The sequence below is a fragment of the Rhinolophus sinicus genome, linkage group LG06 (genome assembly GCF_036562045.2).
Source record: "Rhinolophus sinicus isolate RSC01 linkage group LG06, ASM3656204v1, whole genome shotgun sequence".
Taxonomy (NCBI): Eukaryota; Metazoa; Chordata; class Mammalia; order Chiroptera; family Rhinolophidae; genus Rhinolophus; species Rhinolophus sinicus.
This window is the reverse complement of record NC_133756.1, coordinates 133,198,613-133,217,725: the sequence shown is the minus strand read 5'-3', so window position 1 is coordinate 133,217,725 and position 19,113 is coordinate 133,198,613. Positions and strand designations below refer to the sequence as shown.

The window sequence follows — 19,113 nt, the reverse complement described above, 5'->3', positions numbered from 1 at the left end:
AAGAATAGGTGGGCTGGGGGTCTGCCATCTTTTTTAACAGAGCAAGTGGGAGCATTTCTAGAAAAGCTACCATTATGAGCACCACCCTATAGCCCTATCACTTGCTCATTCGTTCATTCATTTGTTCATTCATTCATTCATCAGAAAAATACCTCTTGGAGCACTACAAAATGTCAAATATGAGACCAGAAATACAAAAATGAGTAAAACTTGGCCTAAATCTTTGAAAAACTCATCGTCAAATAGGGAAAACAGACAGGGGAACAGCTGTCCACAATACAGTGTGAGAAGTCCACCACACAGGTCAGCTCCAGGACCCCTGAAAAACAGAGAGGAGGGGTCGTCAACCCAGTCAGGGAGTGGTAGTCAGGGGGGGCTTCTCAGAGGAGGTGACGTCACATCTGAGTCCTTAGGAGGACAAAGAGTTCAGCACAGTGGATGGGGTGGTTGTTCTTGGCAGAAGGAAGTGCACGTGCAAATGTTCAAAGGCTGTGAGAAGATCCTGAGGGGTCAGGAAATGACAAATGGTGCTGTGGGACCTGGATGGAGGGCCTGGTGCTGGTTCTACTGCCCTGGTGACAATTCTGGGCCTCAGTGTCCTTGCCTGTACAATGATGACTCTGGATTTAAAGACCCAAATATCAAAGAGGGAACCTACCCACACGTAAAAAGCTGCTCTAGACGGTGCCCTGAACAAAAAGTGGAAAGCTGACACAACTTCGTTGGAACAGCCTAGCAGCTAGTAACCTGCAGCGAAGAGATTCCAGCAAGTGGTCTGTTTAATGTTAGGGCATGATGGGACAGGGAAGGGGAGGTGGCAAAGAGTTCTCACAGCAGTGCTCTCTTCTTAAAAATAATCCCTGAAAAGTGCTCTTTTCCTCATTTTGCAGATAAGGAAACAGGCTCAGAGAGTAGAAACAATTTGCATACGGTCCCACACTAAGGGCTGAATCCAGGATTTCATCCAGGCTCTGTTCATTCTAGATCCAGCTCTTCCCAGGACACCCGGGCTTCGTCTCTCATCCACCACTGGCAGCTCTAGCAGGTCCATCTCAGGGACCTGAGCCCTTCCTCAACTTGACGACCCACACTCTTGCCCACCTTGGGGCTCCTGGCTCCCCTCCTCTGCAAACTGGCCTCACAGGGAAAGCTGCAGAAAGACGACCCTGCTAGGAGAACTCAGTAGGAAGAGCAGCCCTGGCTCCCCTCCAAGTGAAGGAAGGCCAGCGACAGCCCTTCCTCCATGCACCCCATGCTCCATGCACCACAGGGGCTCTGCGGAGTGTGCAGGGTGGGTCGCCAGGCACAGCTGCTGCAGCTGCTGCCACTCCCAGTGGCCCAGCTCTTAGGAACTGGGAGCAGCCCTGACGTCATTCCCACTGGTAACCCGACCCCTAATGACTGCTCCCTCCCCTCCTCTGCTGGGCCCATCTTGCAGGCACAGGGGAGAGGTCACCCCCCAGGGGAAGAGGGGCCAGGTGGAGCTCCTTTTAGTGGCTGCTGAAATGAGAGATAATTTTGGTTATTGACATCTCCCACAGGACTTCCCCATTTCTCAGGGCTGTTCTGAATTCTCCCTCTCTGGCTGGCTCTAGAATCAGACCTACTTTCACTTCACACTAAAAGAGCAAGGGTGGCTCTCCCTTTGGGCTTCAGCCCCTTATTAGCTGGCCAAGAGCAAGAGTCAGGTTTGTTTGAGGGGGGATACAGTAGGGAGATAAACACTTATGAATAAACCGTTTATTTAATCACTGACACAGGCTCTCTATAAAATGGGTCTAAGTACCAGCCAAACACTAAGTTTATTTAAATGCAATTCTAATAAAGCGAACAGAAGGGGAAGCATGAAATTTCAATCCACTGGGTATTTATGGAGTGCTGCTATGACTTTAGAACTATGACCCACTCTGGAGGATAAAAAAACAAATGTGAGACTCAGTCTCTGCCCTCTAGCATCTTACGGTCTAGTTGGGAACATGACTATGTTATCACCAGTACGCCTGCGTGTGGTGGGCATTTACTGAATAGTTGCTGTCTACCGGGTACCTGCTAAGTACTTGTATTTCCCATTTGATCCTCATAATAAGCCCAGGATAGATGGTAGGAACTAGTGATTTTCCCTTTGAACAAAGAAGGAAGCTAAGGCACAGAGAGGTGAAGTGAATTTATGAAGGTCACAGAGTCCAGATTTTCATTATTTGACTCCACAGCTCATGCTGTTAACCCAAGTGTGAGTCTATGAAATAATGTACCAGACAGGAAAGAGGGAGGGAGGGAGGGAGGGAGGGAGGGAGGGAGGGAGGGAGAGTGGGAGGGAGGAAAGGAAGTGGGGGGGAGAGAGAGAGAGAGAGAGAATGAGTGAGAATCAGAGAAGAAAGAATAAGAAAGAAGAGATAGGGAAAGTTTCAAGTGGATAGAAATGTGAGCTGAATCTTGAAGAGAGGTTATAGGTCGCTGGATGGAGGAAAAGGGAGAATACAGTTAGGTGGACAGATACCATCTGTTTCCAGAAGGAAAGCCAGTCCTATGAGATGGCCCAAACACAAGCTAATATCTGTACGTATTCTGTCATCCATCTCCATGGAACTTGGGCTCTAAACACACCTTAAAAAGTACCACAGATGGGATCATTTCTAGCTTATTCTTTCCAAAAAGAAAATGAGAGAGGTGAATTTCTTGCTCTCAAAAGGAACCTCAGGTACACTTAATGATAAAATTTTTCTCAGAGATCTTTCTATGGAAGGTGGAAAAAGTAAAAGTCAACATATTATGTGAGTAGTCTTTTGCATAGTAAACAAATTTATGAAAAGTAACGAGATCACAGTTTTCTAAAGTTACCTAAGTAAAAGAACTCCATGATGACATCTGTAAAGCAAACCACTGTTTTCTACAATGGAAAACATGGCTTTAACTCCTGTACCTAGCAAACCAAGATGTTTGTATACAAATGATATGATTACTGCTATGGTGGCGGCTGTCTGTGCCAGGTCTCTGTGCCCACCTTGTAGTCCTGCATTCTAACACATGTTGACCACCCACTGTATGTAGGAGCTCCAGGGCTCTGGGAAGGCACTTCAGGGGACACAAAGATGCCACAACAGGCTAACAGGAGCTGAAGACGCACTCACACATAAAAGAATCAAAGTTGGAAGACAGGGAGAGGCAGGGTGACACGGGCTGTTTTCAGAAAAAAACAGGCGAGAAGGTTCGATTGGCCCAAGAGCATGAAGTCTGGCCACTTGTCTGAGAGTAAGTGGGTAGGCATCCCTCTGTCAGGAAGGGGCCTTCCTTTTGTGGAGAGGCAGTAATGGCAGAGTAGATCAGAGAACCAGCTATGACTTCTACGATACTGTGATATCATAAGAAATCCATACGAGGTGAGACAATTCAGTTCATGAACTCATCCTAGAAAAAGTACTACCTCATTGCTGAATATCACTACAGTCACCTTCAAAGTCTCCCCTTGGGAAGCTATGCACCGACAACGGTGCCTAGTCCACTGTTTAAAGCAATTTTGGAACTATTTTTCTGGAATGGCCGTCAGAGCTGTCCTCATATTACCCTTGATGTCCTGAATGTCATCAAAATGCCTTCCTTTCAATATTTCCTTTATCTTAGGGTAAAGAAAGATGTCATTGGGGGGCAGATCAGGTGAGTAGGGAGGGTGTTCCAATACAGTTCTCTGTTTACTGGCTAAAAACTCCCTCACAGACAGTGCTGTGTGAGCTGGTGCATTGTCGTGAAGCAAGAGCCATGAATTGTTGGTGAAAAGTTTAAATCCTCTACCTTTTCATGCCCCCACTCTCCCACCTGTGCTGTCCTCATGCACGTCCTTCCTGGTCACCTCTATCTCATCCTCCCTAATCTAGCTGAGATCCGTGATCTCCTTGGGCACCATTCTGGGGGCTCAGGGATTCTCCTCACAACCCAACTCCAGCAGGTGAATCCTTTCTGCCTTCTCAATCGCATTGCTAATAAGATTTGCAGACTCCATAGGAATCCAAATGGGAAGATACTCCAGGGACATGGGCAGAAATTAGATTTTTTTTTCAATTACCATAGGCACAGGGTATCATGTTGTTCTAGTAATGCAAACTGCGTAGGTGCTGCTTCCCTCTTTGCCGTCCTACCCGGGCCCTGCCAATGAGGGAAGGCCTTAAGAGAAGAGAGCACACACATCCAGCACTCAAGTTTTCAAGCGTCTGTGGTCTCAGTCGACAATGAGTTCGCTCCCCGGGGTTGGCATAATGGCCTCAAAACCATGGAAGGCAGTCAGGCAGGAAGACACTTCACAGCTGGGAACTCTGCCCTGCCTTCCAAACAGAAGGATCCCCGCTAAAGTGACTCATATACCGAAGACCAGCAAAAGGCTAGACCAAGGAGTCAAAGAACCTCACACCAGTCCAGCAGGACCTGAGGCCCAAGGAAAATCAGGACTTGCCCCGTTGTAGCTGTCACACCAGCTGACACACTGGGATTGGAACCCAAGTCCTCTGGAAAGCATGACTTTTCCTCAAACTCACAGACAACAGACAGCGGTCCCAAAGTAGACCCACTAAGACCTCAATAGCAAGGTGCAGTTTGTCATGGCTTACCATGAGCTCAGAGACAGATAAAGGAGAATTCACTTTAGGTCAGCACCAGTGCAATATGCCAGCTGCTGTGCTAAGTACTTTACATCCATTGTCTCATTTAATAGAACCCTAAGAGATAGAAACTATTAGTATCCACATTTTATAGACGAGGCAGTGAGGCTCAGAGATGTTAAGAAACTTTCCCAAGATCAAACCAGCAGTACAGTTTGAGGCAGGGTTTGAAACCCAGATTGTTCCAATTGCCAAAGCTCTTTCCATGCTACCATTTGGCTTCCTGTTTTCCAGAGTTGAAAACTCTGTCTTCCCTAGTGTATTCCATTTGTCAATTTGTGAAATCTAAGTAGATATTTGTTTCATTATTCATTTACTGCCTGGTTGTTCCATTGGGCTGTGAGTTTTGTGAAGGCCGGGATAATCCAGTGAGAAAACAAATATCCAACAGATAATCCCATCACCCCCTGACCATCCACACCAGAGAGTGCCTCCTCCTCTCCAGTCACCTCCTGCCATCAAATTCTACCCAGGAGAGTAGAGCTATCAATGAGAGCCTGCCCACCCATGCCTCCTCCTGCAGTACTCCACCCTCAAAGGCTAGGTTCTGTACCATATGGCCCTGCCCCCACCTTAGCCATAATCGATTGGCCCAGGAACAGATATATAACTCAAGTGGGCAATCCAGAGGCTGATCCACCTCTCTGGACTTGCTGATAAGCTGAACAAGATGAGTTGGGCCAATCAGATTATCTCACGACTCTGAGCTAAGAAACAAAGAGGAAAGTTCTCATTGGGCAATGATATTGAGACAAGGGGTGCTGAGGGTCAGACTTGAAGTTAAAAGGGAGGAGAACGGAACTATGACTAGCAGTGGAAGAAGGGTGTTAGGCAGAAGAGAAAGGAATGGATGCACCAAGAGAGGCAGAGCAATGACGTGTCATTCCAACCAAGGTGGAATGAATGGCAAGGACCTGGAGTTTGCCTTACTTCCTGAAGCCTGGTTCTTAGAATTTCCCAAGTTTCCTAAGCACATGTGTCCTTTTTATTAACAAATGAGCAAACAAATAAACAAACCAAAGCTTTTTTTTCCCCCTAAAGGAATTTAAGTGAAACTCTTTGCAATTTAAAAAATAAATAAATAAAAGAGAACTTTCCTCCAATCCATTCCTGCAGACCCTTGGTTTTGGTGTTAACGGAGACGGTCACGGGATTTAACCCTTTGTGAAAGTAATTCTCAAGCTTCAGTGTACATTAGAATTACTGAAATGCATATTTAAAATGCTGCTTCCTGGGTCCTAACCCCAGATGTTCTAATTCAGTGGGTCTGGGTCAGGGCTGTTGTTTCAAGTAATTCTGATATAAATGCTCCAGGACAGAACTTTGAAAAACCCTCCATCTAATCGCTTTTTGTTAATTGTAGTGTGAGGTTAATAATAACCATCAAACATGCTCTGCCCAGTAAAGGTCTACTTGGTTCCAGGGTGTAGTAGTCAGTTTTTGCTGCATAACAAACAACAACAACAAAAAATATCTTAGGGGCATACAAAACTAAGCATTTGTTTCTCACTCACAGGTCTGCATGTTTGCTAGGGCATCTCTGCATCCTCAGATCTGTTCCTGAGGCCCAGGATGGGAGAATGGCAGCAGCTGGTTGGGACATGTTCTCACAGTGGAAATAAAAAACTCCCACAAGAGCAAGTGGAAACAGGTTATGTTTCTGAAGGCCGAGACTTGAACCAGCACAGTGAAGTTCCATCCACATGCCACTGGTCAAGCAGGTTACTGGCCATGCCCAACATCGACAGGGCAGGATAGCACCCTCCTCTCACGGGGGTGTGGGCAGGGGAGAAATGACTACTTAGGATAATAACCTAAACCATACAAGGGGCGTGCAGTCTAATGGTGGCACCTTAGATCAAGGGAGGGCATTGGGTCATACGAGGATGAAATCACCCTGGATGACACTCAAAGGACCAACCTTAAACAGCACCTCTTTGCACAAAGCTGTTTCTTTTGACTGTCATCCCATTTTTCTGCAAGAATCACCTGGAAGAGCAACACCATAAACCTAACACTGTACCTTCTCTTCTGGGTAGGACGGACCCAGGTGATCCCAGGAATTCCTAATCAATAGCTCCATCATTTGTCTCCATTCAGAACATTCCACGGGCTTCAGTAGGACATTGTCTCCCCCTTTGACTCCTCGTTACTTGCTCTCATAATTTGTCCCCTTGTGCTGTAACATGTAAGGGCATATTTTGCACTGATTTATTCAGTATACCCCCTTTTGGGTACATCTGAGCCACTGTTCTCGCCTCTAATCTCACCTCTAAATGATCTGCTCACACAGACATCAATACAGTGACCTTCCAGGTCACCCATCACCATGGACCCATGGAAACTCAAAGGAAAAAGGAACATCCCTGCCGGGGGGTTGGGGGGAATAATAGATTCACAATAATGAAACCGGTCTTCAAAGTAAAGAAAAATCTACACACATAAAGACACACAAATGCAAGACAAATTCAACACAAAGCAGTGGTGACACCCTTCCTCCCTCTCCAAAATCAAAGACAATAAAAACCTTCTCCTTGCTCTACGCCACTAAGAGTCTCGCTCCGAGAGTCAGAGGACACATCTTACTCTCCCTCTTACCCTCACCCCATTCAGAATGTTGACGCTCATTCATTCATTTAACAAACAACGTAATCTGTGCTAGGAATATCAAAATAAACATGAAACTGAATGGCTAGTGAAGAAGAGAGACTCTAAGCAATTGATTAAATGCAGGTTTACACAAGGTGAGATGCCCAAGATGTAAGAACTACAATTCTTTATTCCACTTTTTAGCTTTCATGAAGACTCTCCCATGTCAATAAGGATTTTTGCTGATTGTTTTAAAATTATATCGGTGAAAAAAACAGAGAGAAATTGTTTAACGTAAACTTAGACTCACACACTTCGAGGGAGCCTCTCATCTACAATCCATCCTGCGGGCGTGGGGTGGAGAGGAGGTCTAAAAGAACCTCATTCGCTTAACTAAGAGGCGAGCCAGAACCTGGATTCTGAGCATTAGGGCACCATGTGCCCAGGGGTTCAGACGGGTACCTCTGTGACAGCTTCACAAGAAATGAAAGACACAGGATCCTGCTAGTTGTAATCAAGCTGTTGACTCCTGTCCCTCAAATCCCACTGTGCCTCAGAGATTCAAGGGAGCATGGATGCAGGAAACGGAGGAGGCTTTGAGTAACCCTGTCTGTACTTACGCAGCTTAGCCAAGGGAGAAATCCCCACGAACACCCAAGCGTGTTTATTTCCCGACCTCTCTCTCTAACACATACAGTTACACATCTCTGGCTCATTCCCCAAATGACCCCCAGTTCCCATAGCAGGACCCACCCTGCGCTGGCCCCATCAGCTCCCTGCCCCACCCCCAGTCCTTGCCTCTGCTTCCTCCACTCAAGGGAACTGGGAATGTAGATGCCAGGCTTCAGTTGTTCCCTCTCCTTGGAAGAGGCTAAACTGGAAAGACATCCACTCCTGCTCTGCCATCCGCATTGTCTCCTGTGGCACTTCCCAACCCCCATGGCCCTCTTTTTCTAATTATTCCAATGAGAAGGAAGATTAAAAATTAATGCCCTGAGGATGGGAGTTAGAGATGTCATTATTTTGATTCAAACCGCAGGCAAGGAAGAATCTGATCTCAGCTTTAGAAGCCCTGTAACCTAGGAAGGGATTTGGAAACTCTTGATTAATTGGAACTCACCTCTAGATAACCAGACATTTTTTCCCCCAGTGCTGAGGTTTGAGGGGATGCCACAAGGTATACTAACGAAATTCATAAAACATATTCAAGTAAAAATGCAACCTGTGGGACGGTGGTGTTTTGGAATCACATGAAAGGTTTAGCCTAATCACTGCATGCCAGGGTCCCATAAATTGTAATTTAATGTGCAGAGTGATGGGTCAAGGTAATTCCTGCAGGATTCCTTCCTACATGAAGGAAGATGTGGTGTTTTCATCAACTGAACTTCTAAAGCTAGAAAGCTGATTTCTTTAAGGAAAATGTGCAGTAACAAAGGTTTAAACTACAAGAAATTTTATGTCACCTGCAGTTAACTGGAAACTCAAACAAGCTAGCAAGTCACCCATCTCTCCCGCCCCCCTACTGTATTCCCCAAAGATGCCACTTAGAGGATTTTGCTGAAAGAGGAAAGGGAAACATATGGTAAAAATTACAATAGATATCACTTAATACTTAATTGTGTGCTAAGTACTGCAAATACTTCAAGTGTGTTCTGTCTCATAATCCTCACCAAAGGCTTCATTATTGCCACCCTAATTTTCAAGATGAAGCAGAGGCCAAACAGGATAAATTATCCAACGTAATAAGATCCCAAAGTTGTGTTATTAACAAACACCTAACAACCTAGCAGACATTGCCCCTCTTTTTCCCGCTTAAAGTATGGGCTCATGACCACACTTTAGGTCGTCTAAGAAAGCAATGAACGGCAAACAGTACAGACCCACAGGAAGAAGTGAAGTCCAAAGGGGCTTTAACAAATACGCCAACCCCGATTCCTACCTAGGATGCCAGCTGGAAAGCTGGCACAGCCTACTACTTCTTATTACATCTCAGCCCTCCTTTGTGCTAAGGACTCTGTAATTTGCTTCCTGGAAGCCAGTTTGGGATAGAGCTGGAAGGTCGAAGTAAATTCATTTGACTTATGTTCAGAGCTATCCTAATGCAATTTGCATGAATCTTTCAAATAAATGGGGACAGCCACCTATGAGGTCCCCGATTATTGTTCAACTTCTAGCAACTTTAGGACCAGAAAATTAATCTAACTTTTCCAGCGTCTTTTAAATTAAATCCAAAAAATGCCAAGCCTCCTTTCCCATTGAAAATTACGCTGAAATAACAAAACATTGGCATTCGTCTGCTGACTGAGGAAGGCAATGTTATTCCCTGGATAGTGACCCTAAACGGGAGCAGAAAAGGACTAGAGATCTTCACTCCCATCTGGTTATCAACATGTTGTGCGACCTTGGGCAAGTCACATGCCTGTCCATGTCTCACTTAACCTCATCCACCATGTGGAGATAGCGCCAACTGCTCCATTGTGACCAGTGCAGGAGATCATGGTGCATCCAGCGTGCATTAGACAGCCCTGATCTAAAGTGCCAGTGGGCTATTAGACACCATTCTACTCGTAGAGGGGGGAGGCTCTGAGCCTGGGAGACACCTGGGATTCACGCAACCTGGGACACAAGCCAACTATATCCGGCTGCTGGCAAAATTATTTTCCTCCAATTCTATTCCCTCATGTCTGTGCTCATGTTTCCCTTGCCTTTGTCTTAGCCTTGGAGTATAAGCTTATCCCCAAATGCCTGCATCACTACTGTAGCCTCCTAACTGGTCTCTCTGGCTCCAGGCTCTCTCACCTACCCTGCGACCCTCACCCATCCCTAGCCACCCTAGGTTATTGCAAAATATTCCTAAGCGCCACTCCCTAACTCTGAAGCCTGCAGCGGTTTCTCAGTGTCTACAGTATAAAATTCCAATTGCTCACATGGGTTGTCCAATCTCTCCTCTCTCTGTTCTCATCCTTTTCATTTACGCATTTGCTCACTCAACAAATATCTACAAAGCACCTGCCAGGCACCAGGCAGTGTGCTGGACGCCAGGGAACAGACCCAGTGTCTGCCCTCCAGGAGCTGACAGTCTGGAGCGTTGCAGGCAAAATACTTGAAGCCAACTCTCCCCTTCACTGTACGCCAGTGTATTCATGTGTCCCCGAAAATAAGACCTAGCCGGACCATCAGCTCTAATGTGTCTTTTGGAGCAAAAATTAATTTAAGACCTGGTCTTATATTATATTGAATTATATTATATAAGACCCAGTATTATATTATATTATATTATATTATATTATATTATATTATATTATATTAGACCCGATACTATATTATATATTATACTCGGTTTTATATTATATTATATTATATTATATATTGTATTATATTATATTATACCTGGTCTTATATTAAAATAAGACCGGGTCTTATATTAATTTTTGCTCCAAAAGACGCATTAGAGCTGATGGTCCGGCTACGTCTTATTTTTGGGGAAGCACGGTACTCTGCTAGGGCTGCCAAAACAAAATGTCATGAACTGGGTGGCTTAACTGACAGAAATGTATTTTCTCACAGTTGTGGAGGTTTGAAGTCCAAGATCAAGGTGTCAGGAGGTTTGGGTCTACTGAGGTCTCTCTCCTGGGCTTGCAGATGCCTCCTTCTCGCTGTGCCCTCACATGACCTTTCCTCTGCACAAAGGCCTCCCTGGTGTCTCCTCCTCTGCTTAGAAGGACACTAGTCATATCGAATTTGGGCCCCACACATATGACCTCATCTAACTTTAATTGCTTCCTTAAAGGCTCTATCTCCAAATAGCCATGTCAGGGACTGGGGCTTCGACACACAAATTTGAGACAGGGGGACACAATTCAGTCCATGCTGTGAGCTGCTTACTTAGTCCCCTGTTTAATGTGCTTCTCACTCAGCCTCTTCCAGGCAGAGTTCACGTTCCTCCTGCTCTAGGGACGCTTCTCCTGGCCCAACCTCTCTACACCAGGTAAACACTTACCTAATGTGATGCCATTGTCACTGCTGGTTGAACTGACTGAGTCCTCCAAATACTGGAAGTCCCAAGAGGTCAGGGACAGGATGAAAATCCATCTTTATGAACCCAGTGCCTTCTGCTGTGGCTGGTTGGTATAGAGTAGGCACTCAATACATAAGTGTGGAATAAATACATGAAGAAACGAATGTACGGATGAGACTGATCTTATACTGTCTTACGTTCCCTGCATTGAAATTCAGGCAGAGCATTGGCCTGGTCCCATGCTGTCCTCTCTCCCCCGACCCCTGAATAGGGCCTCAAAACTTACAGTGAATTGATTTGCCTCTGGCTACATACAATGTTTTTCCAGTCTTTGTCAATGACACAGGAAACGTGTTGTGGCTTCTCAGTGTCCATCCCCTGAGCGTTTGGTTAACACCCCCTCCATTCATGCCAGAAAGACAGGGCGGACCATCCAGGCAGGAAGCTGTCAGGAGGCAGATCAACTTGTAACAGCTGCCACCTCTGGCTCCAAAGGGGCAGCAGCTGCAAACTGGCCCAGGCCACAGAGTGAGCATTTCAGCTCATCTGGAAGGAGCTCCAGGAGCTGGGGCTGGAGCTGCCTCCTCACCTGATATGTGAGCATCCATCCATCCAGAGCCCGAAGCACACGGTCAGCACCTCAGAGCTCAGATCGCTAGTGAGAAGGAAAATGCCTCTAAAGCAGCTCAGCCTCACCACAGCCTGTGACCAGTCTTGGGGAGGGTGGTATCATGTAGCTCTGATCTGATGAGTGATATGGACATAGTTCCTCAATGAACAAACACCTCTGTAAGACGTCGCACAGGCCGGTCCCGCTATGGAATATGTATGCATGCGTGTGTGTATTTGTATGCACACATGTGCCCATATATACACATGTGCACAACTGCAAAGAAGTTGGAAGGAGCTATTTTTACAGTAAAATCCAGTTTAAAAACTTTAGAGATATAATTCTAATGGCAACGTGAAATTACAGTGCTGGCGTCTCTCAGACAAGATAAGTTGTGGAACCTTGGAGAAGTCCCTTAATGACAGGTTTTGCATCTGTAAAATGGGTTGATAATATCTACATCAAGGGCTTAGGGAAGATCTAAATGAGCTGAAATGAAAGGAGTGCTTAGTACACTCTCTGGCACATAGCGGGTGTTCAATATGTTAGTTGCTTTCCCTATCCTTAGCCTATCTCTTAATCCTTTCTGAAAAATTTACTAAATCTAGTAATGTGTGCTTAGGAAAATGACCCTGAAATATGTATGTGTCTTGTTTGCCTTCTTTGCCTGCTCCCATTGGTGCACACCAACTGAAAAAGCACCTTTGCCATGAGAAACACTACAAGGTGGCATTACTTCAAGTCACTCTGTCCAAAGGTCTGCCAAGTCCCCTTTGGCCACCAATGCGCTGAAGTGTGGCAGCATCTGAGACTGCTTCCTCTCCATCAGTCTAGTGACTAGTCCAGTCACTGATGCAAATTCTTCCTTCAAAACACTGTTTGGATCAGGCCCTTTCTCTATTCCACTCACCAGACCCAATCTAGCCTCTCTTAATCAGATGTGTCGATCACTGTAGAGAGCTCCTAACCACATCCTTGAATCTTATTCTCCCTCGTCTTTCTGTAAGAATGGACACCATATTAAACCAGTCATTTTGGAAAACCAGATTCAGCCTCAGGACCCCAGGGAAACAGGAATCTCAAAGCAACAAGTAACAGTCCCTCATTCAACCAATATTTACTGGGGCCTACGCTGTGCCCGGGGATGAAGAAATGGACAAGACCAGCTCCTTCTTCAGGGAGCCAACAATTGGGTTCAGGGGTGTGACAGGTGGAAAACTATCTGGGCCACAGGGAGGACGTGCTGAGATGCTCCCCCGACTACATTTGCACAAGGACTAGAAACATGAGCAGGACCCACTGTTCATGGGAGATGGATGAACGCTCTGACGGGGAGGGCCTTCCAGGTGACACATACAAGCGAAGACTCAGGTGCGGGGAGATGTGAGGGTTATTCAGGGAACAGAAGAGTTTGTCAAGAAGAGAGAGTCTGGGTAAGAGAGGATGGGAGATGACACCGGTCACAGCAATTCCCACGTACCGATCACTGTGTCCCGGGCGCCTTACAATCTGTGAGTAACTATCACTGGGGGAACGGCTCGGGGAGGTTGCTGACGCTGAAGTCAATGAGACTCCAGTGAGATTTGATGTTTCACCCATTGTTCCCTAGAAGTTGGGCACAAGGTAAAGTGCCAGGGGCTGGGGAGGGTGTCTTCTGAGGAGACACTGGGAAATCATCGAATAGGATGATAACAACGGGACTCTGGGGACAGTGATCTGGCCCGGAGCGGAGGATGAACCAAAGGAGAAATGGAAACAAGGTTATGCCACCAGCCAGGCAAGAATTCCTGGGCCTGAAATGAGGGTGGTGACAGCGAGACTAGAAAGGAGAGTGGGCTGCCAGATACACGGTGACATAGGAGCAAGTATGGCTGCTGACCACACAAAAAGGTAGTGGACTTGAGGGGTTGGGTCGGGAGAATAGGTTAAATGATTCTCATCTGTAACCACAGGTGACAGGGACACGAGGGATGCCATTAATAAAATGGAGAGGAGAGGCTGGTGGGGCAAGGGTGATAATACATTCCCCTTTGAAGGGCAGGATTCAGCCACCCAGAGAAGCTCAGCCAGCCCTGGAAATTTTAATTACACTAAGCCTGAGTTCACCGTCTCCAAAGTCATTTCTTACAAAACTGTCTCCAGGAGGCTTTCATGCTGAGAAGCTGACAGCCTGGAGAACATTCAAACTAAAGCGTCTTTGTCACCACTCAGTCACCAAGTATCTTAAACCTCCCCGAACGATTCTTATTTTACAGTGTTCACCCTTTGTGGGAAAGCTCTGCCTGTGAAGGACAAACTTCTAAGAAGGAGCAGTGAGAAAAATCAATCAAAGAGTCTTTCCCTTGACTGATCAATAGGGTCTGTCAGGGAAATTTTACTTCTCCCATCTCTGCTAGTTAAGTGGGTTCTGACAACACGGAACAATACTTACCTCGCTGAATTTCTCTCCGTGGTAATTTGCAGCCCCACACCTCTCTGGATTTTCCCTGACTTCAGCAAAGAATTTGAATTTGACAAGTGCTAGGGATGCGTGGGGACTTACTGTACATACGTGTCACCAAGATAAGTCGTCAAAGAGGGCATTCTGAGTGGCACCCACCCATGCGGCAGGGTGAGAGTGGGCACGTCCACATCTGAAGTCGCCCAGGCGACCTTCCCATGGCCAACTGCTTCTCATCACAGAAGCCTCCACTCAAGACACTTCCTCACGGAGGCAGCCCCTTACACCCAGCTAACACACATCCTCTTGGGCGCAAGAAAGGGTCTACATCTTGATCTACGTGGTGGCTGCACATGTGTATAAAAGGTATAAAACTTCATCAAGCTGTAAACTAAAGAAGCATGTACTTTACTGGATGTAAGTTATAACTCAATAAAAAAGAGAATTAAAAATAATTATAAATATGAAATGCACCCTCCCTGGTCCCTGACACCACTATGCCCTATTTATTTTCTTTAGAACATAGACCACTGTCTGCAAATAGATGACCTGGTGACTTTCCTGTCAGGTACCGTTCAGAGAGGCACTCTCCTCCACGGTAGCCACTAGTCACATAGGTCTATTGAAGTTTAAATTAATTACAACTAAATGAGATTTAAAATTCAGGGCCTCAGTCACACTGGCCACATTTTGGGTGCTCTGTGGCTAGATAGGGACAGCGGCTACCGATGTGTACGTTGCACAAACAGGACCTCTCCGTCACGGCAGAAAGTTGTTTGGACAGCTCTGGTCTACAATGTAAGATTCAGGGAAGAAGAGACCTTGTCTGTCTAGTTCGTAGCTAGCTACAGGACTGGTGCTTGGCACATGAAGGCGCTTCCTAAATACTTGTTGAATATGTGAATAAAGGAACTTTGTAATACCAAAAACAAAAATCACATTGCAAAAACAAAAACCTGCTAACACCCTAAATATACATCTATAGGGATCAGTGAAATAAATGTTGGCACCTTCTATCGTGGAAGTCTATCTAGTCATTAAAAGGCACGAGGTAAGTGTGTGTGTGATGACGTAGACGGATAGCCACACTGTATTAAGTGAAAAAGCAAGTTTCTTAACAACATGTACAGTGCGATTCCATTTTATTAAGAAACACAAACCCAAATAGTCAGGAAAGTTATATACCAAACTACAAATAGCAGTCACTGTTGGACAGGATTAGAAAAAAGAGGAATTTACACTCAGTATTTTACTGTAATGTCTGAATGGATAATGAGTATGTATTACTTCAAGCATTTTTTCAAAAGAGTTAAAATCACATACAGCTCTCTTAAAACAAAAGAAATCCCACATTGGAAACTGTCCCAAGAATATATAGAACATTTCTTGAATAATTTACCAAGTGCCAAATTCCTTACCAACTTAATTTCATTTAATCATAAAAATATTCCTGTAATATAACACTCTCGTCCTCTGTTGCAAATATAGATGTAAATATCAGAGAGATGAAGTACCTTTCCCAGGGTCACCAGGGAAATACCCACCAAGGGCCACATCCCAGAGGAGCCCTGAACTAGCCACTCCATCTATATAAAATCCTAAGCAAGCGCCAAGCTACAATAGTGGCTGTTGCTGTTCAGGGGAATAGGAAACACAGCAATAATTGAAGCTAGCAACTCTCTCTCTGCTTTGTCCCCCAGCTTATCCCACAATGGTCCTTCATTTGAGTAACAATTGAATCACACACACACACACACACACACACACACACACACACACACACACACAGCAATGCCACAAGGATCCGATGCCAGTGAACACTTGGTAACTTAAGCATGCTGGTGGCGACTTCCCAGCTCTCCAGCAGATGCCTCGATTGTGCCTTTGTTGGATTTTCAGCCAATCCCCCCTGAGGAGGAGTTTTCAGCTCACCCGAGAGACATGGAGACATTGGAGCCAAAACACTGTAGAGTCAGTCGCCTTTCAGCAACCTGGACAAGACATTCCAGGCTGCGTGCCGGGAGGCTTGTTTAGATTCACACTTGACGCAAATGGGGTGTGTGTTTACCCACCAACACACACATGCACACACCAACAGAAGCTGCTGACGCCAACAGAAGCTGCTGCAGTGGCAGTATTTCTAGAAGCCCAGAAACTATACTCGAGCAATATGGAACTTGATCACGACGCGTATCAGGAAAGACAATCTAATTCTTCCCAAGCAAAATTTCAACCGCTGCCCTGAAAATTCAGTAGGAGCTGAAATATAATACTCTATTAAACCTTATTTTGCCAGCACAAGTGAGAGCTCACTCAAGCGTGGAGAGTCATTAAAATGGATCTTACATATATCATTATAAATTTAATAATCGCCATGACGGCTAGAGTTCAAGTTAAAATGAATGTCAGCTGAGCATGACCAATTGATGTTACCCCAGCTGCTGCAGCGCCTCACTTGGGGTTATATTCTACTTCCAGAGGCTCCGTGGTACATGTGGACCCAACACAGCCAGAGCCGAGAACAGATGGGAAATACAGACATCGACACCTAGCCAAGGAGAGGCCGTCATAATTGCATATTATCTCGGTGTACCAGCCCAATTAAAATTGTCTACAGTGTCAGAGGTCCCAAATGTTCCTCCCCTAAGTGTCTGAATACCAAACTTGGCTAACACTTTGTAAAATGCAGTCAATCCCAGGTTCTATTCACAACAATTAACCGATTTTTCTCCTACCTCTCAGAAAGCTTCTGTAGAGACTGGAGCAAACAGGTCTGGTAGGCTGTGTGCTGCATAAATCAAACAGCACAAAACAAATTTCACTTATTGCCCAAAATAGTGGGAGTTCTTTCTGCATTACGGTGAGTGCAGTTCAGGAGTGGAAACTTTTTTTTAGGGATGGAGTCAGTATCTGTGTTTTTAAAATGCAGTTTGTTTCCATCTATTTTTATCCTTTGATAGAGCAAAACCTCATACAAAATCCTTTACACTCACACACACACATACACACACAGCCATCTAAAATTATAAAGAAGAATTTTAAGGCTGGTTTTCACCTCCACATGGATTTTACACCAAGAAAAGATGATCTTTGAGACTCAGGAGGAAAGGGGATATTCCACCCCGTACTGACAGAACACTATGTTTTTCAACCATTCACAACATTTCAAAGGAAATGTCAAAATTTATTTTTACATTAACAGAGACTGTGGCCCTTCTGGAACTGTATTACACCCTTGCCACCACCCCCACCACCCCATCCTCTCCTCCCCCCACCCCCATCCTAGTAATTCCCCTGGGAGCCAGGAGACACAGCTTCACCTTTCTTCCTAGACAACCAGCCACTCAGTGTTACTGCCACATGTGTCTGGCTTTTAAAGACAAGTTGAACTTTAACTGGTAGACACAGGTCCTGGGTGGCTGCCGCTTTCAGACAGATGACAGCAAATGACCTACACTCAACAGGCTTTTTTAAAAGGCTGCGACATTCTCACAGATGGGGCCAAAGAGTGGAGTAGGATATGTTTTTGATCCATAAACACACGAGCCAGCAGACCACACGGAGAATAACTCAAACAAAACCACCACTGTCAGGAGCGCCATTTCCAAAAGGCGCTAAGAGTGTGTGAATCCCAAAGGGGATTCAGAACAAATAAGCTCCCATTTGACTGTGAGAACACCAACACTTTTTGTTAACTCCCTGAGCTAAAGCTTGTAAATCTTTGCCTGGCTCCCAGGATCAATTTCTTTCTTTCTTTCTCTCTCTCTCCCCTTGCCCATCAACAAGTCAAGGCTTCAAGCCCAGCACTGGGACCTGGCAAATCATCAGCCACCATCGTGCCTCCTTCACCAGAGAAAGACAAACACGCGTAATTGACAACAACAACATTTCGGCAACCACCTGGGCTCCCTGAATCACGCGTAGTCATTCCAGCGCCACAAGCCAAACGAGAAGAAAAGTTCTGCCACTTACTCTCTTTTGATCTTCCAGTCCATGGGTAACCAGCTTTCTCTTCTGCTGTTGGCTGGACTCAGGAACCGATTCCATTTCCCAGGAATAAAATACCCTCTTTCCTTCAGCGATGCTTCCAAATCCACGAGGGAAGGAAATGAGCCAGGCAAAGGTAAGGCATGCACAGCACCAGACACAGCTCCTGCCAGCCGAGGAAATCCACGCTGCCTCTTCAAAGGTCCTCCCTACTTCTTGGAATCCATGCGGGGACCTCACTCGCCATCGCTGCCTTAGCAATGAGGGCGGCTGTCGTCGGCATCATGAGAGCTGGGACTTGGGGTTTTACTTGACTTCCAAGACGGGCTTCCTAAGAGCCCAGAGGACAGATTTCGGCAAAGATGAGTCCATATCCTGGGGCCTGTGCCACATTACTGCTCCAGAAATCCTTTCCCTCACTGTCTCCTTGGCACCGGTAAGTTATATGTCAGTAACAGTGTAAATGGGCATTTAATCCACCGAGCTGACAGCACCCACATCCCTCTCCGGCAACCCCTGACTCCCATAAATCACCACAAATGCTGCTCGCAAAGCTGCCCCTCACAGTTCCTGCCCGTGTTTATCACAGAGGCTGCTCCCCTCCTGGGCTGTCATCTTCTTCCAAGCAGTGAGATCCATACCTGAGGAGAAAATGTGCCACAGTCAGATTTGTCTTTTGTGGAGAAGTCCAGGGGTGAGCGGTCTTGCCCACCGCCTGGAGCCCAAAGCAAGCAGCAGCCAGCAATCTTCCTTCAAGCCCCTCAGTCCTCTGAGCGCATCCATGGACAAGCAACCAGGGGACCTCATGGGCTCCCCAGTTTTC

At 45.9% G+C, this 19,113-nt stretch overlaps 1 protein-coding gene across 2 annotated transcripts in view; it reads right to left on the bottom strand.

The window, feature by feature from the left end:
• Positions 1 to 19,113, bottom strand: part of NAV2 (neuron navigator 2) — a 717,995-nt gene that overhangs the window by 693,867 nt on the left and 5,015 nt on the right. The window contains exon 2 of one of the 2 annotated variants that reach the window (XM_074336128.1): positions 18,276 to 18,931. In XM_074336128.1, the coding sequence (XP_074192229.1) occupies positions 18,276 to 18,350 (75 nt within the window). In that variant the 5' untranslated portion in view covers positions 18,351 to 18,931. Of the gene's footprint in view, positions 1 to 18,275; positions 18,949 to 19,113 lie in introns of those variants that run through there. The other variant, XM_074336129.1, reaches the window with a different exon arrangement.